This window comes from Poecilia latipinna, unplaced genomic scaffold (genome assembly GCF_001443285.1).
Source record: "Poecilia latipinna isolate Pla-1442-1.1 unplaced genomic scaffold, P_latipinna-1.0 Scaffold1894, whole genome shotgun sequence".
Lineage (NCBI taxonomy): Eukaryota > Metazoa > Chordata > Actinopteri > Cyprinodontiformes > Poeciliidae > Poecilia > Poecilia latipinna.
In genome coordinates, this window is record NW_015114510.1 from 97,743 (window position 1) to 118,321 (window position 20,579).

Genomic DNA, 20,579 nt, shown 5'->3' on the forward strand with positions numbered 1-20,579 from the left:
ACCAAATGTAAACCCAAAAAAAAAGAGCGGCCCCCTAAAGGAATCCCAAAAAAAAAAAAAAAAAAAAAAAAAAAAAAAAAAAAAAAAAAAGAAAAAAAATGATACAGCTGGAACTCCTGACTTCAATAAAAAGACAATAAAAACACAGATTTAAGCCAATATTTTAACCTAAGCTGACATTCACCTTTTGGCTGATCTTCATGGCACAACAATAAATCTCAGTAAATATTTTAGTGTTTTTTTTTAATTATCATTTTGATGACCTGTATTGAAGAAAATTTCAGACATAACCCGTTTTCTAAAATTGCTACAAAAAAGAAAAAGAAAAAAACGTCTGTAACTGCAAGGATTTTGTTGTAACATGCAGCAGTAAATGGTACTGGGGCAATAAAAAGAGGAGGGAGGGTTGGGTGCAGGGAAAGCAACTCAAACTTCTTCATTTCAAGCCAGTTTCAAACAAGGACTGACCAACTGCTGTTAAGGAAAATGAGAAGAATAGGGGAGGGGGGAGGGCAGGTTGGGGAAGCCTGAAAAACTAAGATGTAATGGCAAAATCATGAATTTTGACATTCTTGACCAGGTAATAAAGAACAGGGGGTTTGACCAAAGTGGTTCTAGCAATTAACAATGCCAATTTTATTTTAAGACAAGTTTTAATAGTTCTTGTTGGAGGTAAATTTAAAAAAATATCAAGTAACCATGAGTAAATTCCCCCTTGCAAGATCCAACAGAAATCCCTTGAGACCTCAGGATAGTAAAACGGAAACCAGCCAGAAAACGGCCGTCCAGATAGCTCTGTCACTCAGAAGCTGATGTGCAAACCACAAATCGAAAAAAAAAAAAAGCAAAAATTTAAAAAAATCAAATCCAACTCCTCTAATCCAGCATGACCAACTCAGTGTTTTTCCCCACTTTATGTAGTTCTCCTTCAGTTCAAGGTTCATGTGAAGGCGGCGGTCGATTCCGGCTCTCAGGAGCGTTTGAGCTGCGCCAACCGCTGCAGCAGCTGCAGCTGCCTGGCCTTCAGCTGCTTCCTCTCCTGAGTCTTCTGTTTCTCGGCGGCGTGGAGCTGCTGCAGGTACTCCGTAGCTCGGGTCAAGATGGCCACCTTGGGGGTCTTGGCACAGTCCGCCAACCCCGGGATCTCGTCCCGTAGCAAGAGGAAGCGGGAGCGCAGGTCATTGCGCCGCTTCCGCTCCAGGAAGTTGTGCGCCTTGCGCTTGTCCGTGTCCTCGCAGTCTGAGGACAGGGGGCTCGACATGTGGGAACGGGGCTTCGACGGCAAGCAATGGTGGGATGACGACGAGGAGGAGCTGGGTGGAGACGAAGGCGACGAGGACGAGGTAGGAGAGGACGCGCTAAGGTTGGGGGACTCTGATCTCACCCCGGCCACAGTGGAGTGAGACCTTCTCCTGTCCAAGTTCAGAGGCGCATGGCCGGGCCGGGGCTGGTTGTGGAGAGAGTTCCTGTGAGGCTGGGTCGCGGGAGCGGGGACTCCCTGTCGGACCTTCTTCCGGGCGGGCTCGGGGTCCGCGGGGAGTGTGTCCGGGGAGGGCGCGGCGTAGTTGTGCTGCTGCTGATGGATGGAGATGTGGAAACGCTTGGTGCCGGGGTCGTGGGGGTCTGCTCGCACCGTGATGGTCACCGGTTTGCGGGTGGTGACCAGTCGACGGGGTTTATGCTGCTGCTGCTGCTGATTGTGGTCCACCGTCACCACGTCAATTTCCTCCTCATCATCATCGTTTTCGTCTTCGTCATCTGAAAAGTGAATATGGTAAGCGTTAAGGGTAATACTTTATTTGAAGGGTTGTGCATAAGACTGACATAACACCTGTCATGAACATAAAGAAGTCTTTATGAATGTTTGACAGTCGTCATGAAGTGTCATTCGGTAAATAATGATACTTTTAATGCAAAGTTGCTCTAAAAGTTGCTTTGAAAGACCATTAAAAGTGCCAACGTTGCATGATTTTGTAAATTACGATAATTTAATGCAACGTTGGCACTTTTAATGGACTTTCAACGCAACTTTTAGAGCAACTTTGCATTAAAAGTGTCATTATTTACCGAATGACACTTCATGACAACCGTCAAACATTCATAAAGACTCGTTCATGTTTACAACAGTGTCATGTCAGTCTTATCCACACCCCTTCAAATAAAGTGTTACCGTGTTAAATACATGCATAGCGCTTTATCAAGCAGGCAAGTCTTGCTCAAGAATGCAATGACATTGGCGGATGTAGCGGGAATCGAACAGCCAAACCATTGATTGTCCTACCACCACCGCCACCATCATCACAACAGGGATACACAAATGTGATCAGACAAAAGAGCAACACCAAATAAAGGAAGAAAATCCACCGCATTCTCTCTGGACGGCATCATCCAGTTAGCCTTTACTGTAAAAATGAAACAAAATCCCTGGAAACTATGACATGCATCATGACACACACACACTTGCAGAGAACAGACACACACTCTGAGCCAGCAGTTCTCCTTTAAACCAGCCCCCTCAGTAGGAATTCCCTCGCTTCATTCATGTGTTGAGAGTGAGGACGAGGTAGGAAGGAGAGACATGGGGGGAGTTTTAAGCTTGTTAAAACAAACTGGCCAATGTTCAACTAGGCATGGCTTGAGAAAAAGTTTCCCACAATGTTTCCTCAAGTGGAAAGAAAACATTAAATTCTTATCAACTCGATTCTCACAAACTTATTCTCATGAGAATCAATCTCCCCCCAAAAAAAGAAAAAAAAAAGGGGTTAAGATCTGTTTTTTTCCCCCTCAGAGAAACCCTGCAATGGACCCCTCCCTACTTCTGCCCATCCACCTTCGCGAAGCAGATAAGATTCTGCAGAATGTGGCGAGACACACCTCCAGCTTCCTCCAGGGGAATTCCACGGGTCGAGCCGACCTCCTAAAAGGCTAATCCTACTCTATTCAAGGCCCCGGCTGGCTTGGATCACACACGCAGACAATTGTAGCTGCAGCCTGTTGGAGCAGAGGAATGCAGCAACAGGCTCCCTTTGTGACATTCCACACACCATTACGCGCAGTCCAGACCCCAACAGATCACATGGCAGCCTGCATACCAAACCCAGTCATATGGGCTCCAACCGGGGGTAGGAGGGGATCTTTGGGAAGAAGCGAGGTTTGAATGAAGCCGGGTCACTTCTCAGCATCGACAGGGTTTTAGAAGTTTTGATTTAAAAATGACTGATGTTTTTTTGTTATACCATCACAGAGTAATTGCTGGAGGGCGTCTTAAATTGCATGGAGTGCAGAAACTGCCGGTCAGCTGGCTAAGCTACTTCTACACTTCTCCCCTTGCTTACAAGATGGACGAGTTGGCTTGTTTGGCAACGTTTACGATAAACGAAAGCCATTCATCACCCTTATTGTTAGCAAGTGAAGAGCTTGTGTCTCTAAACAGATTTTAATTATTCCACACAGTGAAATACTTGGAAACTACCACTAGACAAAGTGTTATAAGATGCACCGATCAACTGGATTGAGATCAGAATCGGACGATTTTTCATCAGCAGGTCAAATACTTAAAATCTGTTTTATCCCTTTACTAACTGCATCAAATCTAAGAACTTTTAGAATTTCATGTCACTATAGTGACATAAAATTATGTCACTAATTACATTAGTGACATGTAATTAGTCATTAATTACATGTCACTAATGTAATTTAGTGATAAATTACAAAATTATAGTGAATTATATTGAAATTATCTCTATAGTGATAATTATAAAAGTAAAAAAAAAGAAAAAAAAGTAAAATAAAAAAAATTATAAATGAATCGACAACTTACAAATTGACATGCTTGTTTTGGGTTAAATAAAAAAGAATTTGGGTTAAATTTTAAAAAATCTGATAAAAAAATCTGAGACCCATGTTTTGATGAATGGAAAAAAAGATGATCTTGCATTTAATTTTGCATTAAAAAGTACAAGCTTTATCAAAAACCTATAAAACTGAGTTCAGCTTTTATTACAAATCAGACCTTAAAAGATGCCAGAAATTGGTACCGGTCAGAAGCCCCATCGGTGCATCAACAAGTTATTCTTTTTTTTTTAAATTAAATCTCTGTCTCAAAATAAAGACTGATACTGTGATGGTAATAATCAATGCATTATACAATTCGAGGAGTTCATGTTACAGGTTTTGTTTTAAACACTGTCAAAGTTATCTTGCATCTAGAACATCAAACAAGCTCACGCCAAGACACACATGGCTTTCTCTTCCCTCCTTTTTAGTAGCACAAAGTTCAACTGAAAGGCACTTGCTGTAAGAAGTCAGGAGAAAACGGAGCCAAACAGAAGTTGGGAAGATATTACTGCCATAAGTCAGAGTGGAGGAGCAGCAGGGAGAGGGAGCAGCTGGTCTGCTGGACTCCTGCCAAGCAGCAGATGTTTCAATGGGTGTGTCACTCTTGGCTTCAAGCATGTGTTGCATGCACCAAGGTGCAATGCAGTCAGGAGGAGCCCTACCAACTACTGCTGACACACAACTCTCACATCTCAGACTCAATCAACAACTTAAGCGAAATCTTTAAAAACACACAGAGCTGACGGGGGAAACATAAAATAACTACTTCTATTTGTCCCACAGTTGCTTGGTGAATAAACGAGCTACTGACCTGAGGAGTCTGTGTGCGACTCTGAACCGGACGACACCTTTCTCTTGCATCCTCCGGGAAGCGGGAAAGTGAGCACGGCAGCCGGGTCCACGCAGTCCGCAGCCAGGCCACCCGCGAACCACGTGTCGGTGAGGGCACCCTGGGCTTTCCACGGAGACAAAACGTTGCCTCCGGCGCCGAGCCGAGGACGCTCCCCTACCACTCTCTCCAGCTGCTGTCCGGCAGAGAAGCAGCTCCACATGCAGTCCTGGATGATGATGGAGCTCAGGTTGCCGAAGGAGTCGCCGCTGGTCGCGAGCTTGTAGGGCAGCTCCTGCGCGTGCTGCTGCTGCTGCTGCTGCTGCTGCTGATTATGCTCGTCGTCCTGCCCCAGGAACTGAGAAACCCACTCCAGCTTGTCCCCGAGAGAGGGACAGAGCAGCCCGACCTGGCCCGACCCTTCCGCGGGCAGCCGCATGGGGGACATGGGCGGGGTCGGAACCAGCTCGAATTTCTTCCATATGTCCTCGCTGGGCGCCGTGGACATGAAGAAGTCCTCGTCCGGATCGTGGTCGTCGTAAAAGTAGTGCTGGTAGTGGTCCATTTCCCAGTTTTCATAACGAGGCGCGGCGGAGCTAATGCCCGGCATTGGAGGCAGACAGGCGGGGTGAGGTGATGGGGGCTAGAGGGGGCGTGAATCACTCCGTGGTGCCTGTCTGAGGAGATACACAGGCGGAATCAGAGATGTGTTCATTTATACAATTACAGAAAAATAACATTTAAAAAATATATACATTTTAGCTCTAAGAAACCCATTTTTAAAAAAATAATTTCAGTATTAAAAATATTTTTATTTTTTCCCCTTGCACCCAGGGTAGGCAGAATTAATAAATAATAGTTTTACATTCATTATCCTATTAAAAACAAATCGTTTGAATAAAAAAAAACGACTGAATTTAGGATTGATTTTGCTCAGCCTCCTCCTGGAGCATCATTTGGGTGAAAATGTGATTGAAAGTTATCAAGTTCCAACCTACAACTACAAGTTTCGCAACAGTGCCTCCGTTACATAACAGAGCTCCACCAGTTCCCTGTCACAGAGCGGCAACAGGGAGAGGGGGGTCAGTCGGTTCAGCACAAAATAGACTGATTAGGTTAGATTGAAATAGATTAAGCGGCTGGAGTAAAGGTAGGAGTCTCGGCTGCCTGCTGGAGGAAACCTGGTGAGAGCAGGCGGCCGTATGTAAAGTAGTTTATCTGGCTCCTCCTCGGCGATAACGCTTATCAAGCGCCAAGAATGCACAGCTGCGGCTGAGAAGCGCACCCATCACTTAATTAGGCAGCGCGCAGGAAGCTGCTCAAGCCTCAAACTTTAAATCACCGCCAACGGAACCGTCCGTGCACGCGCTTGTGTCGGCTGTACAAGAAGCGCACGTGCGGACCGGAACCAACTGAATAAAAGAGTTTGTTTACCTGCGGTTGCGAGAGGATGACCTGTCCGCGTCTTCACAGGTCCGCTGTGCGTAAAATTAAAGAGCCCAAAAGCCCGCAGCGACGACAGCCTTCCTTCCCCTCCTTCGCCCCGTTCCGTTGGACTCCAGCTCTCCCGCTTCGAAGCGCTCAGCGTCCCGCTGTTTCCTGTCTGCTCCTGGAGGGTAGGAACCCCCTCGGCGATGGTCCGCTCGGTTCGCGCTCCCACCCCTCGAGTGGCCCGGCTGCGGTCACTTTCTTCGCAGGACTGCTGCACTAATGTGATCCAGAGCGAGGGAGGAGAGGCGGCTGTTATGCACGGGAGGCGGGCCCGTAGTAAGCGGAGCCACGCCTGCTGTTTAAAGGTGCAGCCCACCCAAAACACAAGGTTACATGATGCTCCTTTCATAAGCCAACAGCGCTTTTGCAATCTTTTTTTTGTTGTTGTTGTTGAGGTCACAGTTTCAGTGGGGGAAGTCACTCTGCTGCTTCAATAAACACACATAGAATTCATTTACATAGACGCTGACAAGGGTTTTCAGCAAGTTTATACGCAAAACAGGATTACATCAGGCAAAATGGATAGAATCGAGGATTTCAGTGGCTTCAGTCTGGTATGGTTATCTTTTGGTCAAAAAATACAGCACAAAAAGATAGTTTAAGTGAAGACAAAGGCAGTTTTCAAATGTTGATTTCATTTTTAAAGGAAAAAGGGGCAACGCTTCATTTGTGTGTATAAGACTGACATGAAACTGTCATAAACATTTTATAAGACCAGAAAAGAATATGAAGGCGTCTTCATGAATGTTCATGACTGTTGCCATGAAGAGTTATTTGGAAAATAATGACACTTTTGGATTAAACATGTCATTATTTACCGAGTGGAGTGACCTAATTAAATCTGGACTTAAAACCAATTTAAATACTGTGGTGACCTTAGGGTATACATGCTCAATAATATTCCAATATGACTGAATTCACGCAATTCTGCAAAGAAGAGTGGGCCAAAATTTATCCTCAGTGATGTAAAAGACCGATTAAAAGTTACCGCAAACTTCACTGGACTCCGTAGGCGATCTCTTCTTCACCAATGTCCCAGTTGGTCTGGATAATTCATTAAATGAAGTCATAATTTAATTATATTTTGCATCTGACCAGGTTGTATTTGTGTAATTTTTTGGGGTAGGATTTGAGCATTTTAAATTTTGCTAAAATACATTTTAGCAAAATCATAGCCAGGTTACTTTCTCAAGACCATGACTCGTTTAACGAGAAATCATTTTCCTGAAACATGTGGCAGCCGCAGTAAATCCTACAGCGAGACCACCAGGAACGAGGCAGAAAAACGGTGTTTGTTGTGTGCTTGGTGGTCACATCCATGCAGACATATGGCTGCAGGATCTGATGTCAGCCATCAATGCCTGTAATCAATATCAAGCTTATAATGTAAAGCTCCCACCCTCTGAGAGAGAGCCAATATGGAACCAACACTCATCCTCCACTGTGTGTGTGTCTAAGGAGAGAGAGTACTTCTAAACAGCTGCACACACACACACGCGCACACGCACACACACACACACACACACTGACAACTGCTGATGTCTGTTTTTCTTTGCCACATGAAACTGACTCCCTGTTGTCTTTCTCCAGGACGATGACTGGGACCCATCACCTCCCCTCCTGAAGACGTCCTGAAGTCTTCGTCCAACGCCCAGAAACTCTCACCTGGCCTTCCTCCCAAACCTGTCAGTTCGGTTTCAGCTTGGCCCTCATCAGAAAGACAAAAGCTGGAAAAAACAAAAGGATCTTGACCATCCGAAACTCCCATCCCCTTGCCTTCCCCAAAGAGAGATGAGACAAAGTCCCAGTAGAAACAAACTGGTGGAAAAAGAGGCACAGAGTTTCTGCTCTCGCAGCTTTTCATCTTCTTTCTTTTGCACTTTGAGATGCCTTATCTGCTCCCCTTCTTTTGAATTAATCATCAAAAGTGAGTAAGTGTGAGTGCCCGCTTGATTCAGATGCACAAAGACGCGTCTCCTCAGATAAAGAAAGTGATTAGGTTTAAGGCACAAAGGGGAGACGTGGGGGGAGGGGGATCATTCCTTTTACACACATCCAATAACGCAATTAAATGCCGTCTTCTCATAGACAACATTTAACTGATGAATAAATGTGAACGTAATTTATTAAAAATGAAAGCAAACTGTAACACGGAGGTGTTGTGATGAGGCTCACTGTGGAGTTTACAGTCATTCCCTGTTGTCTCAGTGAGGCTTATTAGCATCACAGCCCGGTTCATGCTGGGTGCTCAAGTTTATTGAGACTCATATGTGCAGCATATAGACGGGGTGTGGAACGGCCCTCAGAGCCGCTGAGACATTATCGCTCCTGAGGTATCAATTAACTTACACATTTATATTCAAAAGCAATAAGAAGGATTATTAGTATGCTCTGAGTGGAGCAGTACAAAAAGGGAAGTACACAAGCACTGAAGGGGCTTGTTGTGTTTAATAGTTTAGATTTTTTTATTATTTTATTATTAGTTTTTATGAAACTCCTCAAGCAGCAAATGTGAGGTTAGAATGTGGATAAAGGAGAAAATAAACTGCTGCAGAAACTGATTTTGATACGAAGGATCAGGCATGTTTTTGATTTTTAACAGCGTCATCTTAATGCAGACACTGTTCTGCTTTAAATGACATTTCCTTAATGTGATGCTAGAAGACAAATATATCTTTAAGAAATTTTAATTAAACCCTTTCTATTAATTTCGAAGTGCATTTACTTTTTATTTTTCAGTTTTCTGACTGAAAATTAGCTTTTGGAGCCGACTCTTCTAACACAGAAACATTACTACTATTAAGGCTAACAGCAGAGTATTTTTCTAACCAGTTAAGTGACTGGCAGCTTTTTTTTTGTTTTTTTGGCAACATAGAAAAATACATAAATGAGCATTCTTGTTTTGTCTCTCTGATAGAAAACTCCCCCAAGTATAATGAAATCTTTTCTTCAGAGGAATTGACTTTGTGAGGCTGATGAATAAGCACAAAACTTAATCTCAAAACACATAGACTTTCAGGCCAGCTATTGGTGTTGTTTGTGAGCATAAAGTTTCTCAGATAATATTTTTTTTTTAAACTGAGGCTTTAACTTTATGTGTTCTCTGTCAGTGTAAAAGCATCCTGATAATTTTGACTGAAAACAACACCCGCTCTCCCCTCTACATGTTTACCCGTTAGCTGCCAGCAGCAGTGACTTGCTTTTTCTGAGTGTCTGAGCCAAGTAAACCACATATCATATGACAACATTTTGACCTCCTTTCCAACCATCACGTGTGTCGTCTGAAGTTACTTTTCATGACCCTTGACAGAAATAAAGTTTGACCGTCTGTAAACACAGTCAGAGCAAGGACTGGTTTTGAATTGGGTGCCGTGCTGTTAGGTCTCCCATTTCTCCTGACTTCCTTCTTCTTCTCACAGAACAAATTGACTTATAAATCTTCAGTTTATGAACTCTCATTCAAGATTATCACTCCTCTGGGACGTTGGTTTGTGCGTTTGACTGAACTGTGCTCCCTTTAAGGACACTGGAAGTTTTGTCCTGAAGCTAAAACACAGCAGTTGGGCCTGGGTTAAAATGTTTTACAGTTGTTATCAGATCAAACTTGTGTAAAATTAATTAAAATGGTACATAAACAGGATAAAGATGAACAAAACAGGATAAATCAGGGGTTTGCGGGCCGTTTCATGGCTCTCTGACAGATTTTTTGCGGCCCCTGACATTCAGAGACGTACACAAGGTTGATTCAAATGAAGACTTTATTTTGATCTTGATGATTTTGGTCCCTGTGACAAAAAGTTTGTGATAGATTATGTAAATCCATAAAAACAAAAATTTCTGGGTCTGAGAAGGTAAGTAAAAGAAAAAACATATATATTTTATTGTATTCTTGTACTTGTTGAGCTCATTTACAGCTAAACTGACTTAATATAATGTTGTGGCACGTCTGTATTTGCCTGTAAAAAGATGAGGCAGAAGAAGAGCAGTAACAGTAAAGGACACAAGGGAGAAAACAGCAATTTCAAGACACCCCCATCCTCCTTCGCAGGCCACCGTTCCCATAAATCCCATCCTGCGCTCCACTTTAGCCTTCCAGACTGATCAATGAATATCCAGTCTGGGTCCCGCCCGTTTCTGTTTCTGTGGCGGACACAGGTTGTTCTCGCTGCAATACGTTGGAGCGGAGAGGAGAAGCGGCAGCTGCTGCCTACTGGATGGCGCTGACCTCCTGCTGACACGCACACGGCATGTGAGAGGATTGCCTTTCAGTCCAGATGCTCATTCCATCAAGAGCCGCAAACACACACACACACATTTTACCTTCAAGAATCGTTTTCTGGCTCTTGTTTCCTCCAAAAAGCGGAGCCTTTAGAGACCTTAGATAACCTGTTTTGACATCCGTATACGGACGAGGAGGAATGGGAAATCTGGGGCACTTCAAAAAGTAATAATGATAAAGTGTAGAGCAGCACAGTAGGTCAGTCTATTGATTTGTGTCCACAGATGGAGCTTTTCCTCTTTCTTCTCACTAGTGGGTATAAAAATAAACACAGAGTAATACAGTCATCACCAAATGTGGGTCATATTTCCTAGTGAAAATCTCAGCATTTAGATTGTAAAATGGATGAAAGAAATCAGTTACAGGTACATAGTTGAGGTCATGACTTAAAAAACCCCTAACTATTGAAGTTTGGGATTTGAATCAGGTGACTTCGGGTAGTTTAAGTAATTTTAGCTGCCCTAAGAAATAATCTGATTTAAAGTCAGATGATGATAAAAGGCTGTGTATTTCTTTATAGAGCGTATGTAAATATCTGGTTTCATCTGTTTTAGATTTTTCTGATACTTTGCCAAAAAAGAAAGCCAAATAATAAAGTTGTCTTAATTAATTTAAGTTAATTGGTGAAAGTGTGTAATGAAAGCTCTATCCTAAAAACAAAAAAACATCTCACTTACGTATTAAGAAATCTTTTTTGCCTTGCTTTTGCTTTTTGGTTTATAATTTAGACAACTAAATTCTGGATAAATCTTACATTTTCACACCACATCGTATAAAAAAAAACAAAAAAAAAACTCTTTGAAAAAGCTGTTCACTCTCCTCGCCTGTGGTGGCGCTGCACCAAGAACCACTGAATGAAACGATATAAAAACCTCTGAAGGCGACACGAGCGCGACTTCCTTCTCCACGGCACGTAAACATAAACTGGAGTGGCATCAGATTTTAGCGGTTGCAGGATTTCTCTTTTGTTGTTCGCAAAAGACCAGAAACCATTTCTCCAACTAGCGCTGGACTCACTCATTTGCTTTGGTTGTTTTTACCCAGAATGCCCCGCGATGTAGTCCGCTTCCTGCTTTCGGAGCACCCTCAGTCGACTGAAATATACGCCCTGAAATTAAAAAGTTCCAGATTTTGGAGAAAATCCTGTAATTATAGATTATTTTTTAATTTTTTTATTTTTATTTGACTGAGGAAATGAAAGCATAAAACACAGTTTCAAATCCATCTTGCTCCAGCGGGTGTTGTTTACTTGTGACTTTCTGTGTTCCTCGTGTTTCTCCCTACATAGCTACATCTGTGGAAGGGAAAAAAAAAACAGTAGCTGCGTGAAATCAATTTGGAAACTGATTGGAGTCGAACGGCAGCTGAGCTACTGATCAGAGGAAAAAGCTCAGAGGCGGCCGGAAATCCATCTGTTCTTACAGGGATACAGGATGCACTGAAAGGACTTCTAACATCTACTTCACACGTGGCCACAGCAACGTCTGAGCATCTCTGCTTGCGACCAGAAATGCAGAAATCAATTGAGGAACATGCAGCTTCCTGGGGAGACGGCGGCGCACAGAAGAGCGAGCGGCGTTCATGAGAACAAGACGAAGGCTGGAAGGCAGGAAGAATGAATCGGAGGCCAGTTTGAAGACTGCAGGCGCTTCCAGGGAAGGGCTGGCTGAGAAAAGTTTTCCCATCAGGGGAACGATTGGTCCAGAGGGAGGAACAGAAGGGGTGGAGAGAGAGAGAGAAAGAAGGATATTTAGGGAGGTGAAGAGACTTCGCAGGAACAGACGAAGGGAAACGATGCAATTACATAACTGATATTTGGAGGCATCTCTGAGCATTTATGAAGCGTTGCCCATTGTGGTGCAGACACACACACTCACACACACACCACCACCACCAGCAGATGCAAACGCTCACACTCCGTCGGGTGTCGCTCAGCGGAAGACGACCTCGCATTTATGCATATGCAGAGAAGAACAAACAGCATCTTTACATACTCGGCTAACTTGTGTTAATAATCTTTTGGGTGACATTCTGATTTAATACAAGCAGAATAAGGCAAGACCTTTATATATGAATAATTCTGTACGACCGATGGAACAGAATAATTCATACACGCGGTTTGAGTCAATTCCTATTTCAAGCTCCCAAAATTTACCATAAAGCCCATTGCAGAAGAACACACAACCTGTTTCATATCCAACCTCAAGAATCTATAAAATCATACAAGAGAGGCTAAATTTGTAGACAAAAACTTTCCATTTAAGTTGCAGATAATCAGCAACATGTCAACCACCATTTTCTATCCAACACAAGACCGTAGTCATTGGCAACCGCCTTGTCAATTGTGATGGGACGACCTACAAAGAACAAATATGCTGAAAGATTGCAGAGAAACTTGATGCCGAAGTGAACATGTTGCCAAGTGTACTGCTTTACACTCAGTCTCTTATGGATTTGACATGGGATATTTTTACTAACATCATGTCTGAACTATCTGGAAACAGTTTTACTCAGCTTTCGTCGTTCCCAGTGAACAGGACTGCCTGTTGTGTTAGAAAAAGCACCAAATGCTAATCCAGAATTATACATTTCTGTGTCCTTGCAAGCCTCTTTGTGCACTGCATGAATTTTTCAGTTATGAGACATCTAATGGGAGGAACCGCCTCAGAACTGCTGACGATCTGAATGGACCGTCGGCCTTGACTTTAGAAAATTGAACAACAAAAAAAATCCAGCATTGTTTCCCCTGCACTTGATCGGTTCCATCCAGCTCCTCGAACCTCTGCCGCTCTGAGCCTTCAACTGCGAGACATACAGTTAGGTATAGACTGCTGCGAAAAGCGTCGTGCGGATCCATCAGGGACGGCACAGAGTGTACGGTACATTCTGCAGCGGCAGCCCCTGAATCTGCCGTCAGACGTCTGACACGACTGAAGTCTTCTCTCTTGACTTTTGAGCACACAAAACCCAACCTTGGGAAGCCTGCAGAACAATCTCTACTACTGGCATTTGTGCAGACGGCGACACAATGGCGTTTTGATGGAGAGCTGCTGTCAAAACAGAGCGTCTCTAGAAATGAAATTCAATAATCAAATAGCTTATTAGCAAAAAATAAAAAATGTCCAAAGGAAATTTTAAAGTATTTGGGAAAGCTGTATAATCTTAAACTGCGTGTCAGGATGGGAGGTTTTAAAGGTTACAATAGTCAAATAGCGCATCTGTCAGCAGCTCCATTGAGTTGCATGTCTTTAGTCTGCAGAAAACCCAATCCCCTCAGCATCCCTCTTCCTGTGTGCGGACAGCTGATCTATAAAATGAGCAAACTGTTGACTTGTGAAGCAAACCCCTCTGAGAATTATGACCCGAGTCAATTTTTTTTTCTTTTTCTGTCGTCTCTTTGGAGCTTTGATTTATGCTCCAAGCTTGGTTTTTGTTTCAAGCTCAAACTGTACCGCATTCATTTTTTTCCCCCCTCCAGCTGAAAATCTGCATAGCTGCTGCATAAAGTACCAAATGTTATTTTGAATTCGGCGTACCAGGTGGTGTTACATGATGGAGCAATTAGTCTCTTTAAAAAGCAGGATGTCTCCCTGACAAACAGCGATATGAAGTTTAAAGAACAGAGCGGACACATCAGGGGAAAAGTTGTGAAGATGTTTTTAGTTTTTTGTTTACAAAAAAATAATAAAACATGTAGTTTACAATTTAGTGCTAATTTGTGTTGGTCTGTCACATAAAATCCCAATTAAAACTTTGCAGTTTGCAGCTTTAAATGAAGCAAACTCCTGATTTTATACCATTTTGTAGCATAATCAAGTAACTATGAAGCTATGAAAATGCAATATATATCAAATATAACTGGAAAGAAATTTTACTTCTTAATTTAGCGCTTTGAAATTGGGCCTCTGTCTCTTTAAAAACTCCTGCTGTTTCTGAAACTCTGCCTTCAGGAAGACATCACACCATCTATTAACCATTTAACGACATTTTTACCAGCGTTGCCCTGAGAAGTAGCTCGTCTAATGAGCTCCGCCAGATGTTTGCTAATTGCTGCCGACTAGTCTGAAGGAGCTGAGTGGGGGAGGGCTGTGTGGCTGAATCTTGGAAAATGAAGCTCTGAGGAGGAGCTTCGTCCTTGAAGGTGGAGCTAGGTCCCTCCAGGTGTTTTGCACAGCGAACTGGTTGCCACGGGAGATTAAAGGATTTCTCAAACATGTATGAAAGAATCAAGGCAACACTCCAGGTTTTTCATGAGAGAATAACATTATAACATGATGTAATGCTAAGAAAAAAGTTACCTTTACATGATACTACCCTTTAAATGTAATTTTATTTCTGTTTTGCTTCAAGAAATGTAACTTTTGGGGTAGAAACAGCAACTGCAGTTTAGGCACTATGCTACATTTCTAGCATGTCAAGGCAAATTTACATAAATAAATCTGGAAACACTTCAAGCTACAGGAGAAAACGGCGACATTTATGTTAGAAACAAAGAAGCCAGGTTGTGTTTGTTTAACACCATCCACAGCTTAACCAGAGGAATCCTAAACCCTGTAGCCTGGATGCCTCCTGCACTGCAGGGACATGTAACCCACGGATCACAGCCCGGAGATGAGGAGAGGCCCCGTTATACACGTCCCCCACATACAAAGGGCCCCGCAGGGATCAAAGCCAGGGATGTGACTCTGACCAGTCAGCACTAAAAGCTGCCTGACAGAGGCATCTGTTCTGTGTTGTGTTGTTAGAAGAAGCGACTTGAAAGATGGGAGTTGTCCTTTTCTTCATCATCTTCTCTGTCACTGGGTCAGTTATAAAACACTTCCACATAAATCTTTTGGTTTGAGGTGCTACCTGCTTTCTTGATTATATCTATTACTGTCTGGACAGAGGGTATGAGAAATGAATGACTAACCGCTTAGTAAATAGTGTAGGACTTGTCAGGACAAATGTTTAAGTAAAAATGGGTAGTTGTGAAGTGACTAAATAAGAGATGTCTTTCTGATAATAGAGGAGTGAGAAGCTGCATATGTTGGTATAGATCCAATACCAAGTAAATACAGGACAAATATTATCGATATCAATACTAATATCAATGCAGCTCTAGAGGAAGAACACACAAACAGTTTAGCTTTTTTCCACCCCACCAACCTCATCTCAACAGGAAACGCTGAATGTCCATAATAACATGTCAAGGTTGAATAGAAACAGAGACGACCCCAAATGAATCCAGGTTTCTCCTGGTGTGTTATAAGCCTGGCGGGCCACCAGGCTTTACTTGCTTCCCCACCAGGCTAAGCATTGTTTATTTATTATTGAGTTTTTTTTTTTATTCACCAAAACTCCATATCTGTCTATACCAACCTACACATTAACAACTTAAACGAATAAAGTGACAAGTCAAGGATTAAACTATCCAAAAATGTTGGACACTTTAGGATGGCACAACTTAAGTGCAAAAAAATGATATTCATTTTAATTGTATGTTTTTGTAAGACTTTATATGTGTCTTCCACTTACACATAATTATGTAGCCATATTTTTTTACAATTTCCTGTCAACCTTAAACGTTTTTTTAACTCAGAAACATCACAGGTTGCTGGGTGACTGCCACAGCACTCCCTGCCACTAGGCTCAGCAAGTTTTCTTGGGGAAATCCTGTCAATAATAATGTCAGTTTGTGTTTATTCAGTCATGACAGCAAATGGTCAATATTTTGAAGAGCTGCAGAGATCCAGAGCTCAGGTGGGAGAATTTATGCCATCACAGAAGTGGAAAACTAAGAATCAATTCTGCGCTCTTGAGCTGTGAAAACTGTCACAATATGTTTTAAAGCGCAAGACGAAGAATCCTTTCGGAAGTGGAGATAGAGTTAAGTTATAACTCTGCAGGAGAAAACCACCAGAAATCAAACTTTAATCTGGAGGTTGGATGGTAGAATCGGATGAGAATCCAATTTCCTACCTTTGTGATGGCGTGTTATCTAAAAAAAAAACTCCCCAAAACACTTTTGCAGTCATGGAGCAATAATAAAGCCCTCGGCTTAAAATACAGCTTCTTCACTCGTGATAAAAAGAAAAAAAGTGTCAGCGATGGCCCAGAAGAATTGTGGGAGTTTCTTCTCACTCGCAAGCTCTTGACGTAAAACAGTCTTCCAAATGACACACCGAGTGTTCGCCGGCCACACAAACAATCTGCTTTTGTGTGTGTGTACGTGTGCATGTGTGTGTGTTCATTCAGGCCGTTTGGGTCCTCGCTTTGCGGCCCCTTTCCAACTCAGTCGTCACTGCAGAGAAGGTAGACAATGGCTGGCATCAGCAAAGCCTCTTCCTGGTCCTCCTAAGACTCGCTGAGTAAATGTGTGTTTGTGTGGGAATGTGACTGAATCTTCTTCTTCCACTGAGAAGCTGCAGCATATGTCAGAAAGTGACCTTCTGTAAGAATTAATTCAAGTCTCTCTGTCCAATTTCTGTTTGGCCAATGTGGTTATAGGAAGCGCTCATACCTGAAACACACACACACACACACACACACACACACACACACACACACACACACACACAAACTGTAAAGCATTTGGAGGTGGTTTTACTGGAAGTTGAAGATTGAGCTGCTGTCTTAAAAACTTTGGTTTTAACTTAAGACATTAATGTTCATCAAGCTGATTTAACAGCAAAAGACAAGTAGCCTATGCATTGTTTTTAAAGCTCATTCGTCAGTTCAAATAATTATTTCAGAGTGTATAATAAATTTGTCCTTCGTGTTGAACAAGCACGTGTTTCTGCATTATTTTCATTCACATTGAAATAACTTCTGACTTCAACTGAGAAGAATTTAAATTGACTGGAGCAATTTAAATTCTTCATTTTAATTTCACAATATTAACACGTACATGTTCCCTACTAACAGGCTGCTCTCTCAAAATGTCTGCTTCTAGTGCGTCTTGGTAACTTTAAGGCAAACACACCGAGTTGATTAAGTTATTGCTGATGTCGTAAACCTGCAGCTGGATGCTAACGCACCTTTTGTTCCCTTACATGCTGATGGAGAACCCAACGGTTGACGTCGTTAGCGCAGCACTTTCAATTCGCATTCATCAAGCGGGGTCTTCAAAAGTCATCAGATATCTTTTTCAAGACCAACAATCAGTGTTTGCCTCCAGCAGGAGGCCGATTCAGTATGCGCTCAGTTGTCTGCATTTGTATTCAGTCATCCTGAGTCGATACTTTGTTGGAGCCGCCTTTGTCTGTAGTTTGTCCTAAAAGCTTTGATGGGATGGAAATTGTGGCTTTTATCCATTTTTTCCATTACAAAATAGCTGAAGATCAGTCAGATTGGATAGAGTACGTTTGTAGCTATTTTAATTTTTTTTGCTTCTAGATCTGGACTTTGACTGGGCCGTTCTAACACGAGAATATTCTTTGATCTAAACCATTTCGTTGCAGCTCTAGCTGTATAAAATGTAAAACGTTTGGAGGTGGTTTTACTGGAAGTTGAAGATTGAGCTGCTGTCTTAAAAACTTTGGTTTCAACTGAAGACGTTAATGTTCATTAAGTTGATTTAACAGCAAAAGACAAGTAGCCTATACATTGTTTTTTAAGCTAATTTGTCTTAGATTGAGAATTGTTTCAACTTATAAACTTTTTTTATAAATGCAGTTCAAATAATTATTTTATATTATTGTATAATAAATCTGTCCTTCGTGTTGAACAAGCACGTGTTTCTGCATTATTTTCACTCACATTGAAATAAATACAGATTTTAAGTGAGAAGAATTTAAATTCTTGACACAAGAAAAACTTTGACAGTACATTTTAATACACATCACATCAAATTCTGTTCAGAAAACGTCATTTTGAACAAAGCTTAAGTATCGTGAGAAAACATGGCCTCTACCTGCTACCGTTGTATAATTGCGTTAAAAAGAATATTTGCCTGAACAGACAAGAGGAAACACAGGATACAAATTCCTGGGAAACAGTTCCCACTCCGGCCTTTTTAGTTTTCTTTATAGTTCTTTGTTTTTTTTTTAAGTGCTAACTTAAAAGCCCTCGCTTACTGAACTCTTGGAGGTAAGACAAAATTAATAAAAAGTTAACTCAACTTACTACTGCAAGTTTGTTTTTCACAAACTCACGTTTAAGTTCGAAATCCAAAACTTGCAAGATTTATTTGACTTAAAGAGTAGAAGTTAGTAGACACAATTAAATGCAGCTCAAATGTTTTACAGTGCACACGGAATCACGATATTAACACATATGTTTTGTTCAATGCTTTATACATTATTTCCAGTACTTTTATATGAACAATATCTTTAAATTTTAATGTATTACTTTGAATGAAGAGTTTATTAGTTGCTCTACACTATTAAGCTTCTGGTCAACTGCTGCAGCAACGTGATGCACAAACTCCATCACAGCTAAAGTTGTGGAGCCGTTGTTCCTGAAGCCGTACTGCTGCTCATTCAGTATATTTATTTTATTAAGAAAGGAATCCATGAATCATTTTTCCAAACTTTTTGAAAATTGCGGTAGCAATGATATCGGCCTGTAATTTGTTACCACTTTTATGGACTGAAAAAACCTTTGCTATTTTCAATCTGTTAGGAAAAGTTCCAGTTAAAATGATCTGTTACAAAAATAAGCGAGAGGTTTAGTAATACTATAAATGACCTCTTTCAATATCATTACAATCTTTGGATTTCTTATTTTAATTTCTTTTAACTACGTCTATTACATCAGTTTCACTCTCTATTCCCAGGAACACTGTATTAATATTATCAGTATTATTAAATGTATAATTATGTTTTCCATCACAAGCCTTAGGCAATTTGTTTACTAAATTAGAATCAATATTAACAAAGAACTTCTTAAAGACTTTAACAATATCCTCTGTTTTTCCCACTATAGTGTTTTTAGATTTAATACATATTGGGAAATGTCTATCTTTGTTATTTTTAATAATTCTATTAATTATATTCCAAGTACCCTTAATGTCATTACAGTATTTTTGCAGCAGCCTATCATAGTAATTCTGTTTTTGCTTCCTCAACACTGTTAACTTATTTTTATATATTTTATATTTTTCTTCTTTTTCCTGATTTGGGCTCTTTATGAAATCCTTATATAATGTCTGCTTCTAGTGCGTCTTGGTAACTTTAAGGCAAACACACCGAGTTGATTAAGTTATTGCTGATGTCGTAAACCTGCAGCTGGATGCTAACGCACCTTTTGTTCCCTTACATGCTGATGGAGAACCCAACGGTTGACGTCGTTAGCGCAGCACTTTCAATTCGCATTCATCAAGCGGGTCTTCAAAAGTCATCAGATATCTTTTTCAAGACCAACAATCAGTGTTTGCCTCCAGCAGGAGGCCGATTCAGTATGCGCTCAGTTGTCTGCATTTGTATTCAGTCATCCTGAGTCGATACTTTGTTGGAGCCGCCTTTGTCTGTAGTTTGTCCTAAAAGCTTTGATGGGATGGAAATTGTGGCTTTTATCCATTTTTTCCATTACAAAATAGCTGAAGATCAGTCAGATTGGATAGAGTACGTTTGTAGCTATTTAAATTTTTTTTGCTTCTAGATTTGGACTTTGACTGGGCCGTTCTAACACGAGAATATTCTTTGATCTAAACCATTTTGTTGCAGCCCTAGCTGTATGTCTCGGTCGTATTTCTGGAAGGTGAATATCCTCCCCAGTGTCGGCCTTTAAAAAGGTTTTCTTTCAGTGGATTCATGATGTTTTTCATTTGAGGTCAGAACTCAGAAATTCCAACTCTCTCTCTCCCCACACCCCCAAAGTCAGAATTCCCACTTGAGAAGTTGGAGAAGTTTTCCAAAAGTGACTCCATGATCCAACATGGCCGCTTCTTTCATCAACAACAGTGAGCTGTGGAGGAAACATGTTTATTCTACGAGACACGCATGTAAGAGCTCGTCTAATGTCAATGTTGCATTTAGCGCCCGCAACTCTAAACTGAACAAATAAAAAGTGGTGTTTGCATGTGGAAAGTACAGCTTAAAACAATGTTTGCGAGAGGAACTACAAACAGTGGCTGCTTGGGCGTCGCCATGTTGGAATCCAAGCTTCTTTATAATCAAAGACTGGAGACTGGAACGACGCTTACCCGGATGTGACGTAATT

At 41.5% G+C, this 20,579-nt stretch overlaps 1 protein-coding gene and 1 long non-coding RNA gene across 3 annotated transcripts; one reads left to right on the forward strand and one right to left on the reverse strand.

Moving 5' to 3' along the window:
* Positions 1-139: 139 nt before the first annotated feature.
* myclb (MYCL proto-oncogene, bHLH transcription factor b) lies at positions 140-6,369 on the reverse strand. 2 transcript variants are annotated; one of them, XM_015015242.1, is made up of 3 exons: positions 6,101-6,369; positions 4,649-5,334; positions 140-1,758 (listed from the first exon to the last, which is right to left on the reverse strand). In XM_015015242.1, the coding sequence occupies exons 2-3, from the start codon at positions 5,274-5,276 to the stop codon at positions 971-973; spliced, it is 1,416 nt and encodes a 471-aa protein (XP_014870728.1). In that variant the 5' UTR covers positions 5,277-5,334; positions 6,101-6,369; the 3' UTR covers positions 140-970. The 2 variants fall into 2 exon arrangements, with proteins under 2 accessions (XP_014870728.1, XP_014870727.1); XM_015015241.1 differs by having other exon boundaries at positions 4,649-5,343.
* Positions 6,370-6,398: 29 nt separating this feature from the next.
* LOC106935016 (uncharacterized) lies at positions 6,399-8,835 on the forward strand. Its single transcript, XR_001421822.1, has 2 exons — positions 6,399-6,485; positions 7,748-8,835. It is a non-coding gene; the product is annotated as an uncharacterized LOC106935016 (long non-coding RNA).
* The last annotated feature ends 11,744 nt before the right edge of the window (positions 8,836-20,579 follow it).